Source organism: Carcharodon carcharias, assembly GCF_017639515.1.
Source record: "Carcharodon carcharias isolate sCarCar2 chromosome 36 unlocalized genomic scaffold, sCarCar2.pri SUPER_36_unloc_1, whole genome shotgun sequence".
Lineage (NCBI taxonomy): Eukaryota > Metazoa > Chordata > Chondrichthyes > Lamniformes > Lamnidae > Carcharodon > Carcharodon carcharias.
In genome coordinates, this window is record NW_024470726.1 from 2,171,383 (window position 1) to 2,190,079 (window position 18,697).

At 51.4% G+C, this 18,697-nt stretch overlaps 1 protein-coding gene across 1 annotated transcript in view; it reads left to right on the plus strand.

Moving 5' to 3' along the window:
* The first annotated feature begins 4,367 nt into the window (after window positions 1-4,367).
* The window catches only part of selenbp1 (selenium binding protein 1), a 40,410-nt gene continuing 26,080 nt past the window's right edge, over window positions 4,368-18,697 (plus strand). The window contains exons 1-3 of the mRNA XM_041181666.1: window positions 4,368-4,536; window positions 10,637-10,690; window positions 14,842-14,954. Of these exons, the coding sequence (XP_041037600.1) occupies window positions 4,533-4,536; window positions 10,637-10,690; window positions 14,842-14,954 (171 nt within the window). The 5' untranslated portion in view covers window positions 4,368-4,532. The remainder of the gene's footprint in view (window positions 4,537-10,636; window positions 10,691-14,841; window positions 14,955-18,697) is intronic.

The following is an 18,697-nucleotide window of genomic DNA, read 5'->3' on the forward strand; positions in this document are numbered from 1 at the left end:
CGCCTGTCAATCAAACCTTGGGGTTCCAGACCGCACCACATAGAGAGGAGGGGTGTTCATTCCCTACCCTTCAACACGAACGGCCTCAAACCCTCACCTCATCCCCCTTCCTCACCCATAGCACCCGACTAATCCCTAGATTTAGCATTATTTCACCCATATCTGTCCTTGCCAGCGCGCCTCTGCCGGCTTTTAAACCTTTCACTCATTTTGTTTCCTGCGTCCTCCATTTGGAATGGAATGGGCCCCGTCAATCAAACCCCTGGGACGGTCTCAACCGCACCACTCATAGGAAGAGGGGGTTTCACTCCCTACCACTCCCCAAACCCCACCTCAAACCTTCACCTCCAACAGCACCAACCACAATACGAACAGAGTTCATATGTAATCATAATACCAACCATCTCCGTCCCTGTCAGCATACGTCGGCTGACCTTAACACATTTTATTCATTTTGTATTCCTTCATTTGGAATGGTATATCCCCTGTCAATCAAACCCTGTGGTTCTGGACCACACCACGCACAGAGAGAAGGGGGTTCATTCCAATGCCATTCAACACAATCCAACCTCCAACTCTCACCTCAGCCCCCTTTCCCCAACATCCGTATCTTATATCCAGTTCAATTATTTCACTCATCTCTGACCCAGCCAGGGCGCATTTGCTGTGCTGAGGTTTACACTTTTTATTCATTTTGTAGCCCCTCATTCGGAATGGTATTTCCCTTGTCAATCAGACCCTGGCACCCCAGACAGCACCAAACAGAGAGGAGAGGTTCGCCTCCAACCCACTCAACATAACCTCAAACTGCACCTTCAACCCTCCCTCACCCTCAACGCCAGCGGCTTTATTTATTTTTATCAGCATCTAAGCCACACTGGTGGCCCTTCCAGGAGGGGCTTTCTCACTGTGTCAACCTTTTATTCAATGCTTCCCCCCCTCCATTTGCAATGCGTGGTACTCTCCCAGTCAATCAAACCCGGAGGGTGTTCCGGACCGCACCACCCAGAGGGAGAGGGGTATCCTATCCTACACACATCACCTTTGCAACCCAAGAGTGGAAATAAAAACATCTCCTTCATCAATACTTTAATATAAATGAATATTTCACCCATCCACCCACTTAGATTATTATTCTGTTGGCGTTCGGTCTTCTTTTCCTCCATTTGATTCTGTTCCCCCCCCCAAACCAGCCCCAGTGGGTGTTCCCTCTCCACGCACATGGAACACTCCTTCCTTTGAGTTGAGCTTGGGCTCCTCTCTCCCCCTCTGGAATTTGTGGTGCGGTCCGCCAGTCCATTCTCTAACCTGGCAGTCTAGAATGTGCCATTGGCAGAAAAGGGGAATCCCCCCCTGACTCTGCAGATACCTGAGGACAGGCGAATTAAGAGCAGGAGTGGGCCACTCGGCCCCTCTAGCCTGTTCAACTGTTCAATAAGATCATGGCTGATCTGGTTGTGGTTTTAACTCCGCACTCCTGCCTGCCCCCCGCCCCACCCTCCGTTAACCCTGTATAATCAACCTTGAATAGATTTAGTGACTCACAAAGTTCCAAAGACTCATGACCCTTTGAGAAAAGAAGTTACTCCTCGTCTCCGTCTTAAATGGGAGAATCCCTCAACTTGAAACTGTGTCCCCCATCGTTTTAGGCTCCCCCACGAGGGGGGAAACATCTTCTCAGGATCTTACAGGTTTCAGTAAGGTCACCTCTCGTTCTTCCAAACTCCAACAGGCACAGGTCCAAGCTACTCAACCTCTCCCCATAAGACAAATCACCCTTTGTCCCAGGAATCAGCCGAGTGAACCTTCTCCGAACTGCTTCCAATGCGAGTGAATCTCCCCTTAAAGGGAGGTGCTGGCGTAGTGGTATTATCACCATACTAGTAATCCAGAGGGTTTGGGGTTCATAGTCCCACCACAGTAGATGGTGAAATTTGAATTTAATGAAAATCTGGGATTTAAAGTCTGACTGTTGTAAAAACCCATCTGCTTTACTAATGCCATCCAGCGAAGGAAATTTGATGTCCTTACACGTGACTCTAGACTCATAGCAATGTGGTTGACTTTTAAATGCCCTCTGAACATGATTGTTGTAAAAACCCTTCTGCTTTACTAATGCCCTTCATGGAAGGAAATCTGATGTCCTTACACGTGACTCTGGACCCACGGCAATGTTGTTGACTTTTAAATGCCCTCTGAACAAATGCTGGCCCAGCCATTGATGCCCACATCCCCTGAACAAATTAAAAAGGAGACCAAAACTATGCACAGTCTAGTTGCAATCTCACCAATGCCCTGTACAATTGTAGCAAGACTTCTCTACTTTTATACTCCAGCTTCCCCCCCGCCACCCTCGCAATAAAGACTAACACTCCATTTGTCTTCCCAATTACTTGCTGTACCTGCATGCTGATTTTTTTTTGTGATTCATGTACCAGGACACCCCGATCCTTCTGTACTGCAGCGTTCTGCTCTCTCTCTCCACTTAAATGATAATCTGCTTTTCTGATCTCCCTGCCAGAGTGGGCAACTTCACATTTTCTCACATTACATTCCACATGCCATGCCAAATGTTTTCCCACTCACTTAATGTAACGATATCTCTTTGCAGACTCTTTGTATCCTCCTCACAACTTGCTCCCCTACCTAGCTTTGTATCATCAGCGAATTTAAGCACAATACAGTCAATCCCTTTATCAGTAATAAAGATTGTAAATAGTTGAGGCCCCAGCACTGATTCCTGTGGCACAGAAAATGACCCATTTATGCTGGCTTTTTATTTCCCATTAGTTAGCCAATTCTCTATCCAAGATAATATATCATCCCCAACGCCATGAGTTCTTATCTTGTGCAGTAGCCTTTTATGTGGCTCCTCACCAAATACCTTTTGGAAATCCAAATACACCGCATCTACTGGTTGCCCGTTAACTACCTTGCTTGTTAATTCCTCAACAAACTCTAATAAATTTGTCAAACATGATTTCCCTTTCACAAAACCATGTTGACTCTGCCTGATTGTATAATGATTTTCTATATGTCCTGCTATTACCTCCTTAATAATGGGTTCTAGCATTTTCCCAATGACAGATGATAGACTAACTGGCCTGTGGTTCTCTGCTTTCTGTCTCCCTCTTTTCTTGAATAGAGGCGTTACAATTGTGATTTTCCAATCCACTGGGGGCTTTCTAGAACCTAGAACATTTTAGATGATTACAACCAATGCATCCACTATCTCTGCAACCACTTCCTTTAAGACCCTAGGGTGCAGGCCATCAGCTCCAGGGAGACTTGTCAGTCTTTAGTCCCATTAGTTTTCCTACTACTTTTTCTCTAGTGATCGTGGTTATTTTTAAGATCCTCCCTCCCTTATGCCTCTTGAATTTCTACTGTTCTTGGGATGATTTTTGTGTCTTCTACTGTGTAGACAAATGAAAATACTAGTTCGAAGTCTCTACCATTTTCTTGTTTCCCATTATTAATTCCCCAGTCTCACCATCTAAAGGTCCAATGCTCACTTTAGCTACTCTCTTCCTTTTTATATACTTGAAGAAGCTTTTCACTTCATACTTCTCGCTTGTTTTCTCTCATACTCTAATTTTCTCCCTCTTTATTATTCTTTTAGTCATCCTTTTCTGGGTTCTGGCCTACCACTAATCTTTGCAGCATTGTACATCTTTTCCTTCAATTTGATACCATCCTTATCTCCCTTATTTAGCCACAGATGGTGCATCCTTCTCACCGAGTCTTTCTTTCTCAAAGCAATATATCTTTGTTGAGAGTTACGAAATATCTCTTTAAATGTCTGCCACTTTGTCTTTATTGACTTACCTTTTGACCTGTTTTCCTAGTCCACTTTAGCTGATGCTGCCTTCTTATCTTTATAATTGCTTTCATTTATATTTGAGGCTCTAGCTTCAGACCCAGTCTTCTCACCCTCAAAGTGAATGTGAAATTCCATCATGTTATGATCGCTCTTTCCTAGTGGATCCTTTGCCGTGAGGTCATTTTTTACATTGATTACACATTTAGCAGGTCTAAAATTGCCCATCCCCTGTATTGCTGTTTTTGGAAGCTTGCTGTACATAAACTGGCTGCCACATTTCTGACATTACAATAGCAATCACGCTTCAAAAAACAAATAAGTACTTTGTTGGGCTTTGGGTTATCCTGAGGTGGTGAAAGGCAGACGCCAGAGGAATGCAAAGTATGTCTTCTTATTAACGTCCAACTGCCCTGTCACCAACTGGCAAAAGGGTGAAGAAACTGAGGTTTAGTGGTGAGCAGAGCTTCTAACCTGGGCTGCAAAGAGTTAAAACAATTATGTTTTTGGATTGGTTGGTGACGTAGCAAGTCAGCTTCACTTGAATTGTGTACTTTGGTCTGTCGCTTCTCTCTCTCTCTCTCTCTCTCTGAGTTTGTGTGCATGTTCGCTTGTTTTCTCTCTCTCTCTCTCTCTCACTTGCCACGGTACTCCCAACCAGTTTGTGCCCTCTGTTCTGCCTGTGAAAGCAAGATTCCTTGTGCTGGAAAGTATGGGTAAGGCTCCTGTTTGCTTTTCTTGCAATGCATCACCCTTACCTGCGAGAGGCTGTAAGCAGCCTGCGGCGTTGGTGGCTGTGTAGTAACTCCAGCGAGTGCCAACAACTAGCTGGAAAAGTCATAGCCATGGTTCGAATGTCGAGTCCCTGGCGATAAACGTCCCATCTCCGGCCAGTTGGAGGGTCAGTTAAGGGCACCGGCAGCAGCGCTTTGGCATTTCCGCAGTGGGGGGTGGAGGGGGGTGGTGGGGTGGGGTGGGGTGGTGAGGGGATTGGGGATCCTGAATGATCTCGAAAGGAAATTAGACAGGCTCTTGAGGGAACGAAACTTGCTGGGCTATGGGGTTGGAGTGGTGGGGGGGTGGGGGAATGAGATTGACCGGGGTCGCCTGCCAGAGGGGGGGCTAGCACGAACTCGAGGGACCGAATGGCCTCCCACCGTGCTGTTAAGACCCTACATTGGAAACGAAGAAAACTTAAGGTGCAGGAGGAGGGCCACTCAGCCCCTTACGTCTAGCCAATGGAAGAAAGAGCCGTCCAGCCCAATACCCCCCTCGCCCGCTCTCGCCCCACGCAGGTCACCACACCTCAAGCCCCTTGACAAACGTGTTTTATAAATGCATCTCTCGTCGAGGGGTTAATGGCCAAGGGAGTGGGGGGTGCCGTGGGGGCAGTGAAGGAACGAAAGCAGTCCCGGTGGGGAGAGGCGGCTGGGAACCCAGTCCGAGGGACGGGTTTTAAGAAACCTTCCAAAGGAGGGAAAGGATGGGAGGGTTAGGGAGGGAGTTCCAGAGTCTCAAGGAGACAGGGCGGTTTATTATTCCCTCATTCATGCTTTATCGTCGCCAGATGCTCTTTCTGATAGAGTGAACCCCCTGTCGCTAACAGCCTCCCTCGTTGATTATCAGCACGTCTATTCAGAACGAAAGGGCTTGCATTTCTCAAGCTCCATTCGCCACCCTCAGGACCCCCCCCCCCACCCCAAAGCGTTTCACAGTCAATGGCGCACTTTCTTTTCTCGAAGTGGGTGCACTGTTTTAATATGGGACATGTGTCACAGCAAGCTCCCGCAAACAGCAACGGGCTGATGACCCACAGCATCTGTTTCTCAAGAGTTGTCGCTTGAGGGAAAGATATTGGCCCCCGGGTCAGCGGGGAGAGCTCCTTCACCATTCCAATAGCTTCCAATAGCGGCTGGGGGATCTTTTACACCCACCTGAGGGGGCAGATAGGGCCTTGGTGGAGCGTCTCATCTGAGAGATGGCACCTCCGACAGGGCGGCACTCCCTCAGTACTGACCCTCCGACAGTGCGGCACTCCCTCAGTACTAACCCTCCGACAGGGCGGCACTCCCTCAGTACTAACCCTCCAACAGTGCGGCGCTCCCTCAGTACTGACCCTCCAACAGTGCGGCGCTCCCTCAGTACTGACCCTCCAACAGTGTGGCACTTCCTCAGTACTGACCCTCCGACAGGGTGGCGCTCCCTCAGTACTGACCCTCCGACAGTGCGGCACTCCCTCCGTACTGATCCTCTGACAGTGCGGCACTCCCTCAGTACTGACCCTCCAACAGTGTGGCACTTCCTCAGTACTGATCCTCTGACAGTGCGGCACTCCCTCAGTACTGACCCTCCGACAGGGTGGCGCTCCCTCAGTACTGACCCTCCGACAGGGCGGCACTCCCTCAGTACTGACCCTCCGACAGTGCAGCTCTCCCTCAGTACTGGCAGTGGGAGTGTCGGCCTGGATTAAAGGCTTCAGTTTCTGGAGTGTGGCCTCGAGCCTGGTTGAACCCCGCCGATTCAGAGGTGAGGGAGAGAGTGCTCTCGACTGATGGAAGCGACAGACATCGCTGTCAATCACAAAGGGCCCCGTGACACAGTGTATTCACTGAACTACTCGGGAATCCATGATTGCATTTCGCCTTGTTCTGTGCATTATTTCTGGCAGGAAGGACTGCTTTCTCCCTAAACTCAGCCAATGCTGAATTACAACCCACACTAGGCTTCCCCAGGGTTGGGATCAGGCCAACAGGAGGAGGCCATTCAGCCCTTGAAGCCTATCCCATTGTTCAATCAGATTACAGCCGATCTTATCTTAACTCCATCTTCTCGCCTTGTTTCCGTAACCTTTAATCTCCTTACCTGCTCCCCGATGTATGTGTGTGTGTGTGTGTGTGTGTGTGTGTGTGTGTGTGTGTGTGTGTGTGTGAAGTGCTTCCTGACATCACCCCCAAACGGCCAGGCTCTCATTTTAAGGTTCTGCCCACCCCCTCCTTGTTCTGGACTCTCCACCCCACCCCCCCTACCCCGCACCAGAGGAAATAGTTTCTCTCCATCGACCCGATCGAATCCTTGAATCATCTTAAACCACCCTTGATCCGATCACCCCCTTCATCTCCCACCCTCGAGGGGGATACAAGCCGAGTCTGTGTGTGTGTGTGTGTGTGTGTGTGTGTGTGTGTGTGTGTGTGTGTGTGTGTGTGTGTGTGTGTGTGTGTGTGTGTGACCCGCCCTCGGGGTTTAACCCTTTCAGCCCCGGGATGGTTCTGGTCAATCTGCTCTACTCCCCCCCTCCCCCCCCACCTCCAAGGGCCAATATGTCCTTCCTGAGGTGCAGGGAAAGGGGCCCAGAACTGGACCCAGTTACTCCCGATGTGGTGAGGGGGTGGGGGGGTTCTGAGCAGAGCTTCCCAAAACTGAAGCGCCGGCCCCTCCCCCTTTGCAATCTGGTTCCCTGGGGATAAAGGACAAGGACAACATCCCATCCTTTGAAAATTATACTTGGCAGACCGAACCAGTCAATGTCTAACACATCCCTGAAAGGGCGCAGCGGGATTTGCGGCCGGATATACTTCCGAAGAATGTAAACAAACTGCAAATTGTTGAGACTGAACCGATGGAAGCGAGCATTACGGGGAAGCCACTGGGTTTGGTGTGTTGGACTCTGAGCTGGTGGAGAGGAACCGTTTAACCATTGCGCTCCCTGGTGCTGGTTATGGGGTAGAGCGACTTGGAGCAGGTTGCTGAGAGTCAGGATCCAGACAGGCCCTGTAGGATTGGAGTTCAGACAAACGCGATAGCAAAAGGGTGGGGTGGGGGTTGGGGGGGTGGGGCGGGGGCTGTACATTGTGGAATGTTAAGCCTGTGGGGTTTTTTTTTAAATTATTTAAATTGTTGCCCATCCCTAAATGCCCCTTTGAGAAGATGGCGGTGAGCCGCTTTCTTGAACTGCCGCAGTGCTTAGGGCTTTATCGTAATGTCCAATTGACTAGCTTGCCAGACCATTTCAGGGGGGGGCTGTTAAGGGTCAACCACGCGGCTGTGGGGTCTGGAGTCACGTGTAGGGCCAGACCGGGTAAGGAGGGCAGATTTCCCTCCCCTAAAGGGGCATTAGTGACCCAGATGGGGTTTTTACAACAATCTGGTAGCCTCATTATTAATGCTATTAATCAAATAAAGAGAGCTAGCCTCATTACTGAGGCTAGCGCTCTTTATTTAATTAACAGCATTTATTTGCGATCAGGTTTATTAACGATGATTTAATTGATTAATTAATTAACTGCACTTTTTAAATTCCCCCAGCTGCCGTGGTGGGATTTGAACTCACACCTCCAGAGCATTAAGCCGGGTCGCCGGATTACCAGCTTAGTAACATGGTCGCCACGCCTCCAGCCCAATCGCTTCCCCTATCTCTGTTCCATTTTATGATCCAAGTCCCTGATAAAAGAAATTATGGGCTTGAAATTACTCATTCGCAGGGTGTAGGCTTTGCTGGAGACACCAGCATTTCCTGCCCATCCCTAAGTACCCTTGAGAAGGTGACAGTGAGCCGCCATCTTGAATCACTGCACTCCGTGTGGTGAAGCGACAGGTTAAATGCTAACTCAAAATGATATATTTGGTGCAAAGAAGGGTAGAGCCTTGTTTCTCCAAAGAGAGCTACCAGAGAATAGCCCCCCGCACTGAGGGAGAGCTACCAGAGAATAGCCCCCCGCACTGAGCGAGAGCCACCAGAGAATAGCCCCCCGCACTGAGGGAGAGCTACCAGAGAATAGCCCCCCGCACTGAGGGAGAGCTACCAGAGAATAGCCCCCCGCACTGAGGGAGAGCTACCAGAGAATAGCCCCCCGCACTGAGGGAGAGCTACCAGAGAATAGCCCCCGGCACTGAGGGAGAGCTACCAGAGAATAGGCCCCCACTGAGGGAGAGCTACCAGAGAATAGCCCCCCGCACTGAGGGAGAGCTACCAGAGAATAGCCCCCCGCACTGAGGGAGAGCTACCAGAGAATAGTTCCCCACTGAGCGAGAGCCACCAGAGAATAGCCCCCCGCACTGAGGGAGAGCTACCAGAGAATAGTCCCCCGCACTGAGGGAGAGCCACCAGAGAATAGGCCCCCACTGAGGGAGAGCTACCAGAGAATAGCCCCCCGCACTGAGGGAGAGCTACCAGAGAATAGCCCCACGCACTGAGGGAGAGCTACCAGAGAATAAGCCCCCACTGAGGGAGAGCTACCAGAGAATAGCCCCCCGCACTGAGGGAGAGCTACCAGAGAATAACCCCCCGCACTGAGGGAGAGCTACCAGAGAATAGCCCCCCACACTGAGGGAGAGCTACCAGAGAATAGTTCCCCACTGAGGGAGAGCTACCAGAGAATAAGACCCCACTGAGCGAGAGCCACCAGAGAATAGCCCACCCCCCACTGAGGGAGAGCTACCAGAGAATAAGACCCCACTGAGCGAGAGCCACCAGAGAATAGCCCACCCCCCACTGAGGGAGAGCTACCAGAGAATAAGACCCCACTGAGGGAGAGCTACCAGAGAATAGCCCACCCCCCACTGAGGGAGAGCTACCAGAGAATAAGACCCCACTGAGCGAGAGCCACCAGAGAATAGCCCACCCCCCACTGAGGGAGAGCTACCAGAGAATAAGACCCCACTGAGGGAGAGCTACCAGAGAATAGCCCACCCCCCACTGAGGGAGAGCTACCAGAGAATAGCCCCCCGCACTGAGGGAGAGCTACCAGAGAATAGTTCCCCACTGAGGGAGAGCTACCAGAGAATAAGACCCCACTGAGCGAGAGCCACCAGAGAATAGCCCCCCGCACTGAGGGAGAGCTACCAGAGAATAAGCCCCCACTGAGGGAGAGCTACCAGAGAATAGCCCACCCCCCACTGAGGGAGAGCTACCAGAGAATAAGCCCCCACTGAGGGAGAGCTACCAGAGAATAAGCCCCCACTGAGGGAGAACTACCAAAGAATAGCCCACCCCCCACTGAGGGAGAGCTACCAGAGAATAGGCCCCCACTGAGGGAGAGCTACCAGAGAATAGGCTCCCACTGAGGAGGAGCTACCAGAGAATAGGCTCCCACTGAGGGGGAGCTACCAGAGAATAAGCCCTCACTGCCCCCCACAGTCTGTTGGTATGAAGAGAGGTAGAAAGTTAACTTGGGCAGGGAGATGCAAGTGGTTGGTATCAGAGTGGCACCCCGCTTGATATTCAAAAGAATGAACAGTAAAGGAACCTCTCGCTCCATCCGATAAAGAGTCTATCAAACTATCGACCCCGTGCTCGGTCATGAGAAACTTACAAACCGGAACTGAGAGGCGATAAACCAGCCGGAGAGACTGAACAAGCTGGGGCTCTTCTTTCTAGAGAACAGAAGGTTGAGGGGGTGACCTGACCTTCTTAAGTAATGGTAATATAGTACTAATGTCACTGGGCTAGTAACCCAGAGGCCCAGGCTAACGCTCTGGGGACACGGGTTCAAACCCCACCACGGGCAGCTGGTGGAATTTAAATTCAACGAATAAAATCTGGAATTGAAGCGAGTCTCAGTGACGGTGACCATAGCAACCATCATGGATTGTCGTTAAAACCCCATCTGGGTCACTAATGCCCCCTTTAGGGAGGGAAATCTGCCGTCCTTACCCGGTCTGTCCTACACGTGACTCCAGACCCACAGCCGTGTGGTTGAGTCTTAACTGCCCCCCTGAAATGGCCGAGCGAGACCACTCAGTTCAAGGGGCAATTAGGGACGGGTAACAAGGAATTTTTAACACACTGATCTGTTCCAATAGCCTGTGTTTATTCTGCAGCTAAGTGTGGAGAGCATGGTCCCGGATACAGGACTCCACGCGAGGCGATGAAAGGTACGTTGCTTTGCATGTTGAAATAAATTGTTTTTCTCGAGTGCCGTTCACCACCTCAGAACATCCCACATCGCTTCACAGCCAAGAAAGTGCTTTCAGAGTGTGCTCACTGTTGAAACGTAGGAAACCGGGCAGCCAATTTGCGCACAGCAAGATCCCACAAACAGCAACGTGATAATGACCCAGGTCATCTGTTCTTTTTTGGTGCTGTTGACTGGTGGATAAGTATTGGCCCCAGGACGTTGGGGAGAACTCCACCCTGCTCTTCTTAACAATAGTGGCTGAGGGATCATTTACATTCCCCCGAGGGCAGATTGGGGCCTCGATTTAATGTCTCACCCTGAAACACAGCATCTCTGACAGTGCGGCACTCCCTCAGTACTGACCCTCTGACAGTGCAGTGCTCCCTCAGTACTGACACTTCGACAGTGCAGCACTCCCTCAGTACTGACCCTCCGACAGTGCAGCGCTCCCTCAGTACTGACTCTCCGACAGTGCGGCACTCCCTCAGTACTGACCCTCCGACAGTGCAGCGCTCCCTCAGTACTGACACTTCGACAGTGCAGCACTCCCTCAGCACTGACCCTACGACAGTGCTGCACTCCCTCAGTACTGACCCTCCGACAGTGCTGCACTCCCTCAGTACTGACCCTACGACAGCGCAGCTCTCCCTCAGTACTGACCCTCTGACAGTGCGGCACTCCCTCAGTACTGACCCTCCGACAATGCGGCACTCCCTCAGTACGACCCTCCGACAGTGCGGCACTCCCTCCGCACTGACCCTCCGACAGTGCGGCATTCCCTCAGCACCAGCACTGGGATTGTTGGCCATTTTGGGCTCAATTCTCTGGAATGGGGACTCAAACCCATGACTTTCTGACTCAGAGAGTGAGAGAGAGAGAGAGAGTGTGCGAGCCACTGAGCCTTGGCCTGACACCGATATCATTAGGATGGGACAAAGTGGTGGTATACAAATGGGTTACGTTGTTTTCATACACTCAGTCTCGCAGCCATAGACCATAAGACCATAAGACATAGGAGCAGAAATTAGGCCATTCAGCCCATCGAGTCTGCTCCGCTATTCAATCATGGCTGATAAGTTTCTCAACCCCATTCTCCTGCCTTCTCCCCATAAGCTTTGACCCCCCTTACCAATCAAGAGCCTATCTATCTAGCATAAGAACGTACAAAGCAGTCCTCTCTCAGTGCCCTCTCTGATGCATACTGAGCCCCCAGCCTCCGTCCAATGTCTCAGATGTGAGGGCCCCCCCTTCAACATGCCAGAGCTAGAAAGGAGGCCACAACCCCAAACCTGTTTCCAACAGGAAGCCATGCAACATCACAGTACAGGAGAAGGCCATTCTGCCCTTCGTGCCCATGCTGGCCATTTGGAAGTGCCTTCCTATTTGTCCCACTTCCTGGCTGCTGCCTCCCCCCACAGTCTGTTGGTATGAAGAGGTAGAAAGTTAACTTGGGCAGAGAGACGCAGGCGGTTGGTATCAGAGTGACACCCCGCTTGATATTCAAATGAATTAACACTAATGGAACCTCACACTCCATCCAATAAAGAGTCTATCAAACTATCGACCCCGTGAGCAACTTACAAGCCGGAACTGAGAGGCGATAAAGTAGCCGGAGGGTCTTCTCTCTCGAAAACAGAAGGCCGAGGAGGGGTTGACCTGATCTTCTTCAGTTCCCTGCCCAACGGCGGGTCTGACCCACAGTGCCGCGGGCAGCACAAAGTGGCACGTCCCCGAATCTGCCCCAGCCAGGATTGGGGGAAATCGAACCTATCTGATCCACACCAGCCAACCGGCCAATTGAACCAACCGGCGACCCCACCCCTCCCCCCCTCACGCCAAGGAGTCCGAGTTGCCGTGGTAACATGCACTTTTATACGCACATGTTGTTGTCTGGAGCTATGGATCGTGATGGTGGAGCCTCCAACATTCTTTCCATCACATGGCTGACCAGGGATCTCTCCTGCTCTTGCCATCGGCCATTGGTGTGTGTTGGACGGATTTACAGGTTGATTGGCCGCGTTAGGAAGGCACCTTCCTTGGACACCAAGACCTGGAGCGGGACTCGAACCCAAGCTCCCAAGCTTCTGGCTCAGAGACAGGGACGCTACCCACTGCTCCACAAGATCTCCTCGGTGACCTGATCAAAGTCTTTAAAATTCTGGAAGAGTTTTGATAGGGTCAACGTAGAGAAGATGTTTCCACTTGTGGGGGAGGGGGGAGAGACCAGAACCAGGGGGGGGTCCATCAATATAAGACAGTCACTGATAAATCCGATGGGGAATTCAGGAGAAACGTCTTTACCCAGAGAGGGGGGAGAATGTGGGACTCGCTCCCGCGGGGAGTGGGGAGAATGTGGGACTCGCTCCCACGGGGAGAGGGGAGAATGTGGGACTCGCTACCGCAGGGAGTGGGGAGAATGTGGGACTCGCTCCCACGGGGAGTGGGGAGAATGTGGGACTCGCTCCCACGGGGAGTGGGGAGAATGTGGGACTCGATCCCGCGGGGAGCGGGGAGAATGTGGGACTCACTCCCACAGGGAGTGGGGAGAATGTGGGACTCGCTCCCACGGGGAGTGGGGAGAATGTGGGACTCGCTCCCGCGGGGAGTGGGGAGAATGTGGGACTCGCTCCCACGAGGAGTGGGGAGAATGTGGGACTCGCTCTCACAGGGAGTGGGGAGAATGTGGGACTCGCTCCCGCGGGGAGTGGGGAGAATGTGGGACTCGCTACCGTGGGGAGTGGGGAGAATGTGGGACTCGCTCCCACGGGGAGTGGGGAGAATGTGGGACTCGCTCCCACGGGGAGTGGGGAGAATGTGGGACTTGCTCCCACGGGGAGTGGGGAGAATGTGGGACTCGCTCCCACGGGGAGTGGGGAGAATGTGGGACTCGCTCCCGTGGGGAGTGGGGAGAATGTGGGTCTCGCTCCCACGGGGAGTGGGGAGAATGTGGGACTCGCTCCCACGGGGAGAGGGGAGAATGTGGGACTCGCTCCCACGGGGAGTGGGGAGAATGTGGGACTTGCTCCCGTGGGGAGTGGGGAGAATGTGGGACTCGCTCCCACGGGGAGTGGGGAGAATGTGGGACTCGCTCCCGTGGGGAGTGGGGAGAATGTGGGACTCGCTCCCGTGGGGAGTGGGGAGAATGTGGGACTCGCTCCCGCGGGGAGTGGGGAGAATGTGGGACTCGCTTCCACGGGGAGTGGGGAGAATGTGGGACTCGCTTCCACGGGGAGTGGGGAGAATGTGGGACTCGCTTCCACGGGGAGTGGGGAGAATGTGGGACTCGCTCCCACGGGGAGTGGGGAGAATGTGGGACTCGCTCCCACGGGGAGTGGGGAGAATGTGGGACTCGCTCCCATAGAGAGTGGGGAGAATGTGGGACTTGCTCCCACGGGGAGCGGGGAGAATGTGGGACTTGCTCCCGTGGGGAGTGGGGAGAATGTGGGACTCGATCTCACAGGGAGTGGGGAGAATGTGGGACTCGCTCTCGTGGGGAGTGGGGAGAATGTGGGACTCGCTCCCACAGGGAGTGGTCGAGGTGAATCGCAGAGATGGATTGAAAGGGGGGGGAGTCTGGATAAACACATGAGAGAGAGAGAGGAATAGAAGGATATGGTGGTGGGGGGAGATGAAGAGGGGGTTGGGAGGAGGCTCGTGTGGAGCAGAAACATCAGCATGGAGCAGAGGGACCGAATGGCCAGTTTCATAGCTGGAAATGCTACATAAATCGATGTAAATGACGTGAATCTTTGGAATTCTCTGCCTCAAAGGGCTGTGAAGGCTCAATCACTGAGTCTTTTTCAGACTGAGATCGATGGATTTCTACATATTGAAAACGTCAAGGGATACGGGGATTAGTGGTGGTGAAGTGGAAGATGAGCCACCATCTCATTGAATTCGTGAAGGCCAGGTCTGGGTTCTGGTGGCTCCCCAACACTGGACAGTTGGGAGGTCAGCCGCCTACTGGGTTGAAGATCCTGCCTGCTGAAAGAAGGGGGTCTCCCATTCAGGGGATGGAGGGGGTGGGTGGGGGTTGGGGGGGGGGGCGGTGGGCGAAGAAAACGGAGGGAGGAGGCTCGCTGCTGTGTTTCACGTCGAAATGATCTGTGTTTTGTCTCGTTTAAAAAGGTCCGCGGGAGGAAATTGTCTACTTGCCCTGTATCTACAGGAACACAACGGTCAACAAGCCCGACTACCTAGCCACAGTTGATGTCGATCCCAAGTCAGGCACTTACTCCCAGGTACGTTAGCTCCGGCAGGCACTTGGTGCGGGTGCACCCCAATGTTACTGGGACTCCAAGGGTTAAATTACAAGGAGAGATGGCATAAACCGGGCTTGTGTTCCCTGGAATAGTGAAGGTGCAGCGTGGGTAGGGTGGGGGGGTTGAGAAGCGCTGATTTGATTGCGCTTTTTAATACTTTGACCGAGAGGAACTCTTTTAGCCCACTAGTGGGGGAAGCATCCAGGACGAAGGGGGCATAATCTTAAAGTTAGAAGCAGGGAGAGGACAAAGGAAAAACTTCTTTAACATTGCTGAAGGGAGGGACATGTTGCCCAAGTTTTCCATCCTGCATTCACCGGGACAAACGCAAGAATGTCAAATTTCAAACTCTCACAACAATTTATACCGCAGGAGAAAAGGGAGCTGACTGGTTGAGAAGTTGGCTCTGATTGGCCGAGGTGTTACCATGGAGTAAGTAACGGGGAATGATAGGGCCCCCCCCAAGCTCCTGGGTAATTCAAAAAAGGCGCAAGGCTTGGCAGAAGCCTTTTACACTTGCTGGAAACGACATAGGCAGGGACACATTCTCTGTAAACGAAAGGAATATGTTCCAGCTTTGTGTCGTTTTTGAGTCACCTGGGAGCTCGGGGGAGCACCTAATTCCCTGTTGCATTCTCCAATTGGCCAATCGGAGTCGATTTGCCAGCCAATCAGCATTCTTTTGCCCTGTCGTGTCAGCCATTGCGATCCTTTGAAATTTGGTATTCTTGTGTTTGTCCTGATGAGTGCAAGACGAAAAACTTCGGCAAGATGACTCTCTTTACAGCACGATTCAAGTTCTGTACTGCCGAACAACTGCTTAAACAGGGTGGGGGGAAGTGAGGAACTCTGTCCCCGCAAAAAGCAGTTAACGCTGGCTGAATGAATCACTCAAATTGGATGCTGACAGATATCTCGATAGACCAGGGTGCAAAGGGATATGGACTCAAGGCGAGTGGGTGGAGTTGGGACACAGATCAGCCACTGAGCGGCCGAACAGGCTCCAGGAGCTGAATAGCCTCCTCCTGTTCCTGCGCTACTTCCGACATTGCTAAGCTCCACCACGAGTAACACCCAGGCCGGAAAATTATTTTAAAAAAAAATGTTGTTTTAAATTATTTTAAAAGTATATCACCTGACACACAAAAAAACCCAACCTGTGAACGTTTTGGTTTACGGGTAATAAAAATCACCCAGATGTGGTAAAGGAGCCTGTCACGCCAAGAATTGTCCAACCGGTCAAGTTTGTTTCGGGCCAGGGGTTCGTCCAACCAGAGTGGCCGGTTCAACAGAGGTTTGAACAGAGGTTAAAGTTCGGCCAATGAGCTTGACTCAGTGGCTGAACGCAACATGGTGGCATCGGGGAGGGCAGAGAAGCGGAGGATTTTAAAATTTGATCGGATTAAGGGAAGAGGAGCTAACAAACCTATAGCCCCTGGGAGGGAAGGGGGTAAAATCTGGTAAACGATGGAGGAAGAGGGACGATAACCCTGTTAAATAATGAAAGCTGGGTGCTGAGGGGTGGGGGGGTGGGGGGGGGGGGGGGGGGTGGGTGGGGGGTGGTTGTGGGGTGGGGGCGGGCGTGGTTGGCAATCTTGCCTGTGATGATGAAAGAACTTGCATTTCTATAGCGCCTTTCGCCACCTCAGGACCTCACAAGGCACTTCACGGCCAATGAAGCCATTTTCTTTGAAGTGAGGCCGCTGGTGTGGTGCAGGAAACCTGGCAGCCAGTTTGCGCACAGCAAGATCCCGCAGACAGCACTGGGACAACGACCCAGATCATCTTTTCTTTTCAGTGGTGCTGGCTGAGGAATGAATATCGGTTCCCAGGACACCAGGGAGAACTACCCCCTGCTCCTATTCCAACAGCAGATCCCATGTGTCTTCTCCCCGGTGTCCTGGGGCCAATATTTAATCCCTCAGCTGTGGGATCCTTTACATCCACCTGCAAAGGGCATCTTTTTGACGTCTGAATGTAAAGATAGCGCTCCCTCAGTACCGGCACCGGGAGTGTGAGCCTAGGTTATGGGGCTCAAGTCTCTGGGATGGGGATTCGAACCCACCACCTTCTGACTCTTGGTTGCCAACCTTCCAGGATTGGCCTGGAGTCTCCAGGGATTGTCGATCGGCTGCTGCGTGCAAGCCTGGAAAAAAAATCATCGGGACGTGGAAAAAGGTTTTTCCTTTGTCGTTTTCTTTCACCGTTTCCTTTTACCAGATATAAAAAATATTGAAAACGGGAAAGGAAGGTTGTTTGACTGACAGTCGAGCACCATCCACTTGGGTAATGAGTCCTGGCTTTCCAATTGGCCCGGGAAGGCAGTGCGTCACAAGGCTGGATGTGTTGGCCGGCTAATGGCTGGAGCGTGGGGGGCCTAGTCATGTGGAGAAACCTCCGGGAATACTTTGAACCACAGTTGGCGACCCTCTTTGACTCAGAGGCAACAGATCTATCTCACACAAACGCACACACACACCCTATCATAGAGTGACATGCCCTTACACTTTTCCACACATTCACACACACATTCTCACTCTCACATTTTCACAAAATCACATGCTCGCTCAATCCCACACTGTCCAAATCTTTCTGTCTCTCTCTCTCTCACTCACACACACACACACAACACGGACACACACACAGGCAGACACTCACAGACACTCTGTATACCACATTTTTTTCTCTCTCAGAAACAGACATTCACTCACTCCCTCACACACATTCACACAAGCACTCACACATCATCTCAATCAAACACTCATCCCTCTCACACACACACTCCCAGAATCAAATTCACCTTCAATATCACACTATCACAATGCTACACATTCTCTGTCTCACATACACACACACACACACACACTTTCACTCACACAGACTCACATGCACGCAGACACACATTGACATGCAAACACACACAGATTCTGTCAGTCAGAATATCATACAATCAATGTCTCACACACATTGACACTCACTCTCTATCTCTCACAAGCAGGCACACACACAGATTTACATACTTTCTCACACACCCTCACGAAACCCTCTCAAATCTCACACTTGCACACACTCACATATCACACTCACTCACAAACTCTTACAGAGAAGCACTGATTTGTGTCAGCAGGCAAACACACATTCAGACACACTCTCCCTCTATAAAACTCTCACTCCCATGCACATTCGCACATTCTCTCAAGCACTCTGAATGTCACACACCCTGCTGTCCCACCACACACGGACACGCTTTCGGACAATCATGCACTCCTTCACACAATTACAAGCTCACTTTCGCAATCTCAAAATGACACACTCTTACACACACACTATTAATGCACTCATACGCACACACAAACACAGATTTCCTGAATCACAAATACACAAAGTCATGGTCACACTGGCTCACTCGCACGCTCTCCATCTCACACACACACACACACACACACACACACACACACACACACACACACACACACATTCATATGATCTCAGATACAAATAATATATTCACACTGCATTATCACACTTGCTCAATCTCACCGTGTGTGTGTTTATGTGTGTGTGCGCGTGAGTATGTGTGTGTTTTATGTGGATGTGTTTTTTTGTTTGTGTGTGATTATTTTATGCACATTAATATCCCCAGCATTTTGGACTGAGTCTGTTTGTGTATGTGTACGAGTGGGGGAGATTGTTTTCAAATAGAAATTCAACCATGATCTTAT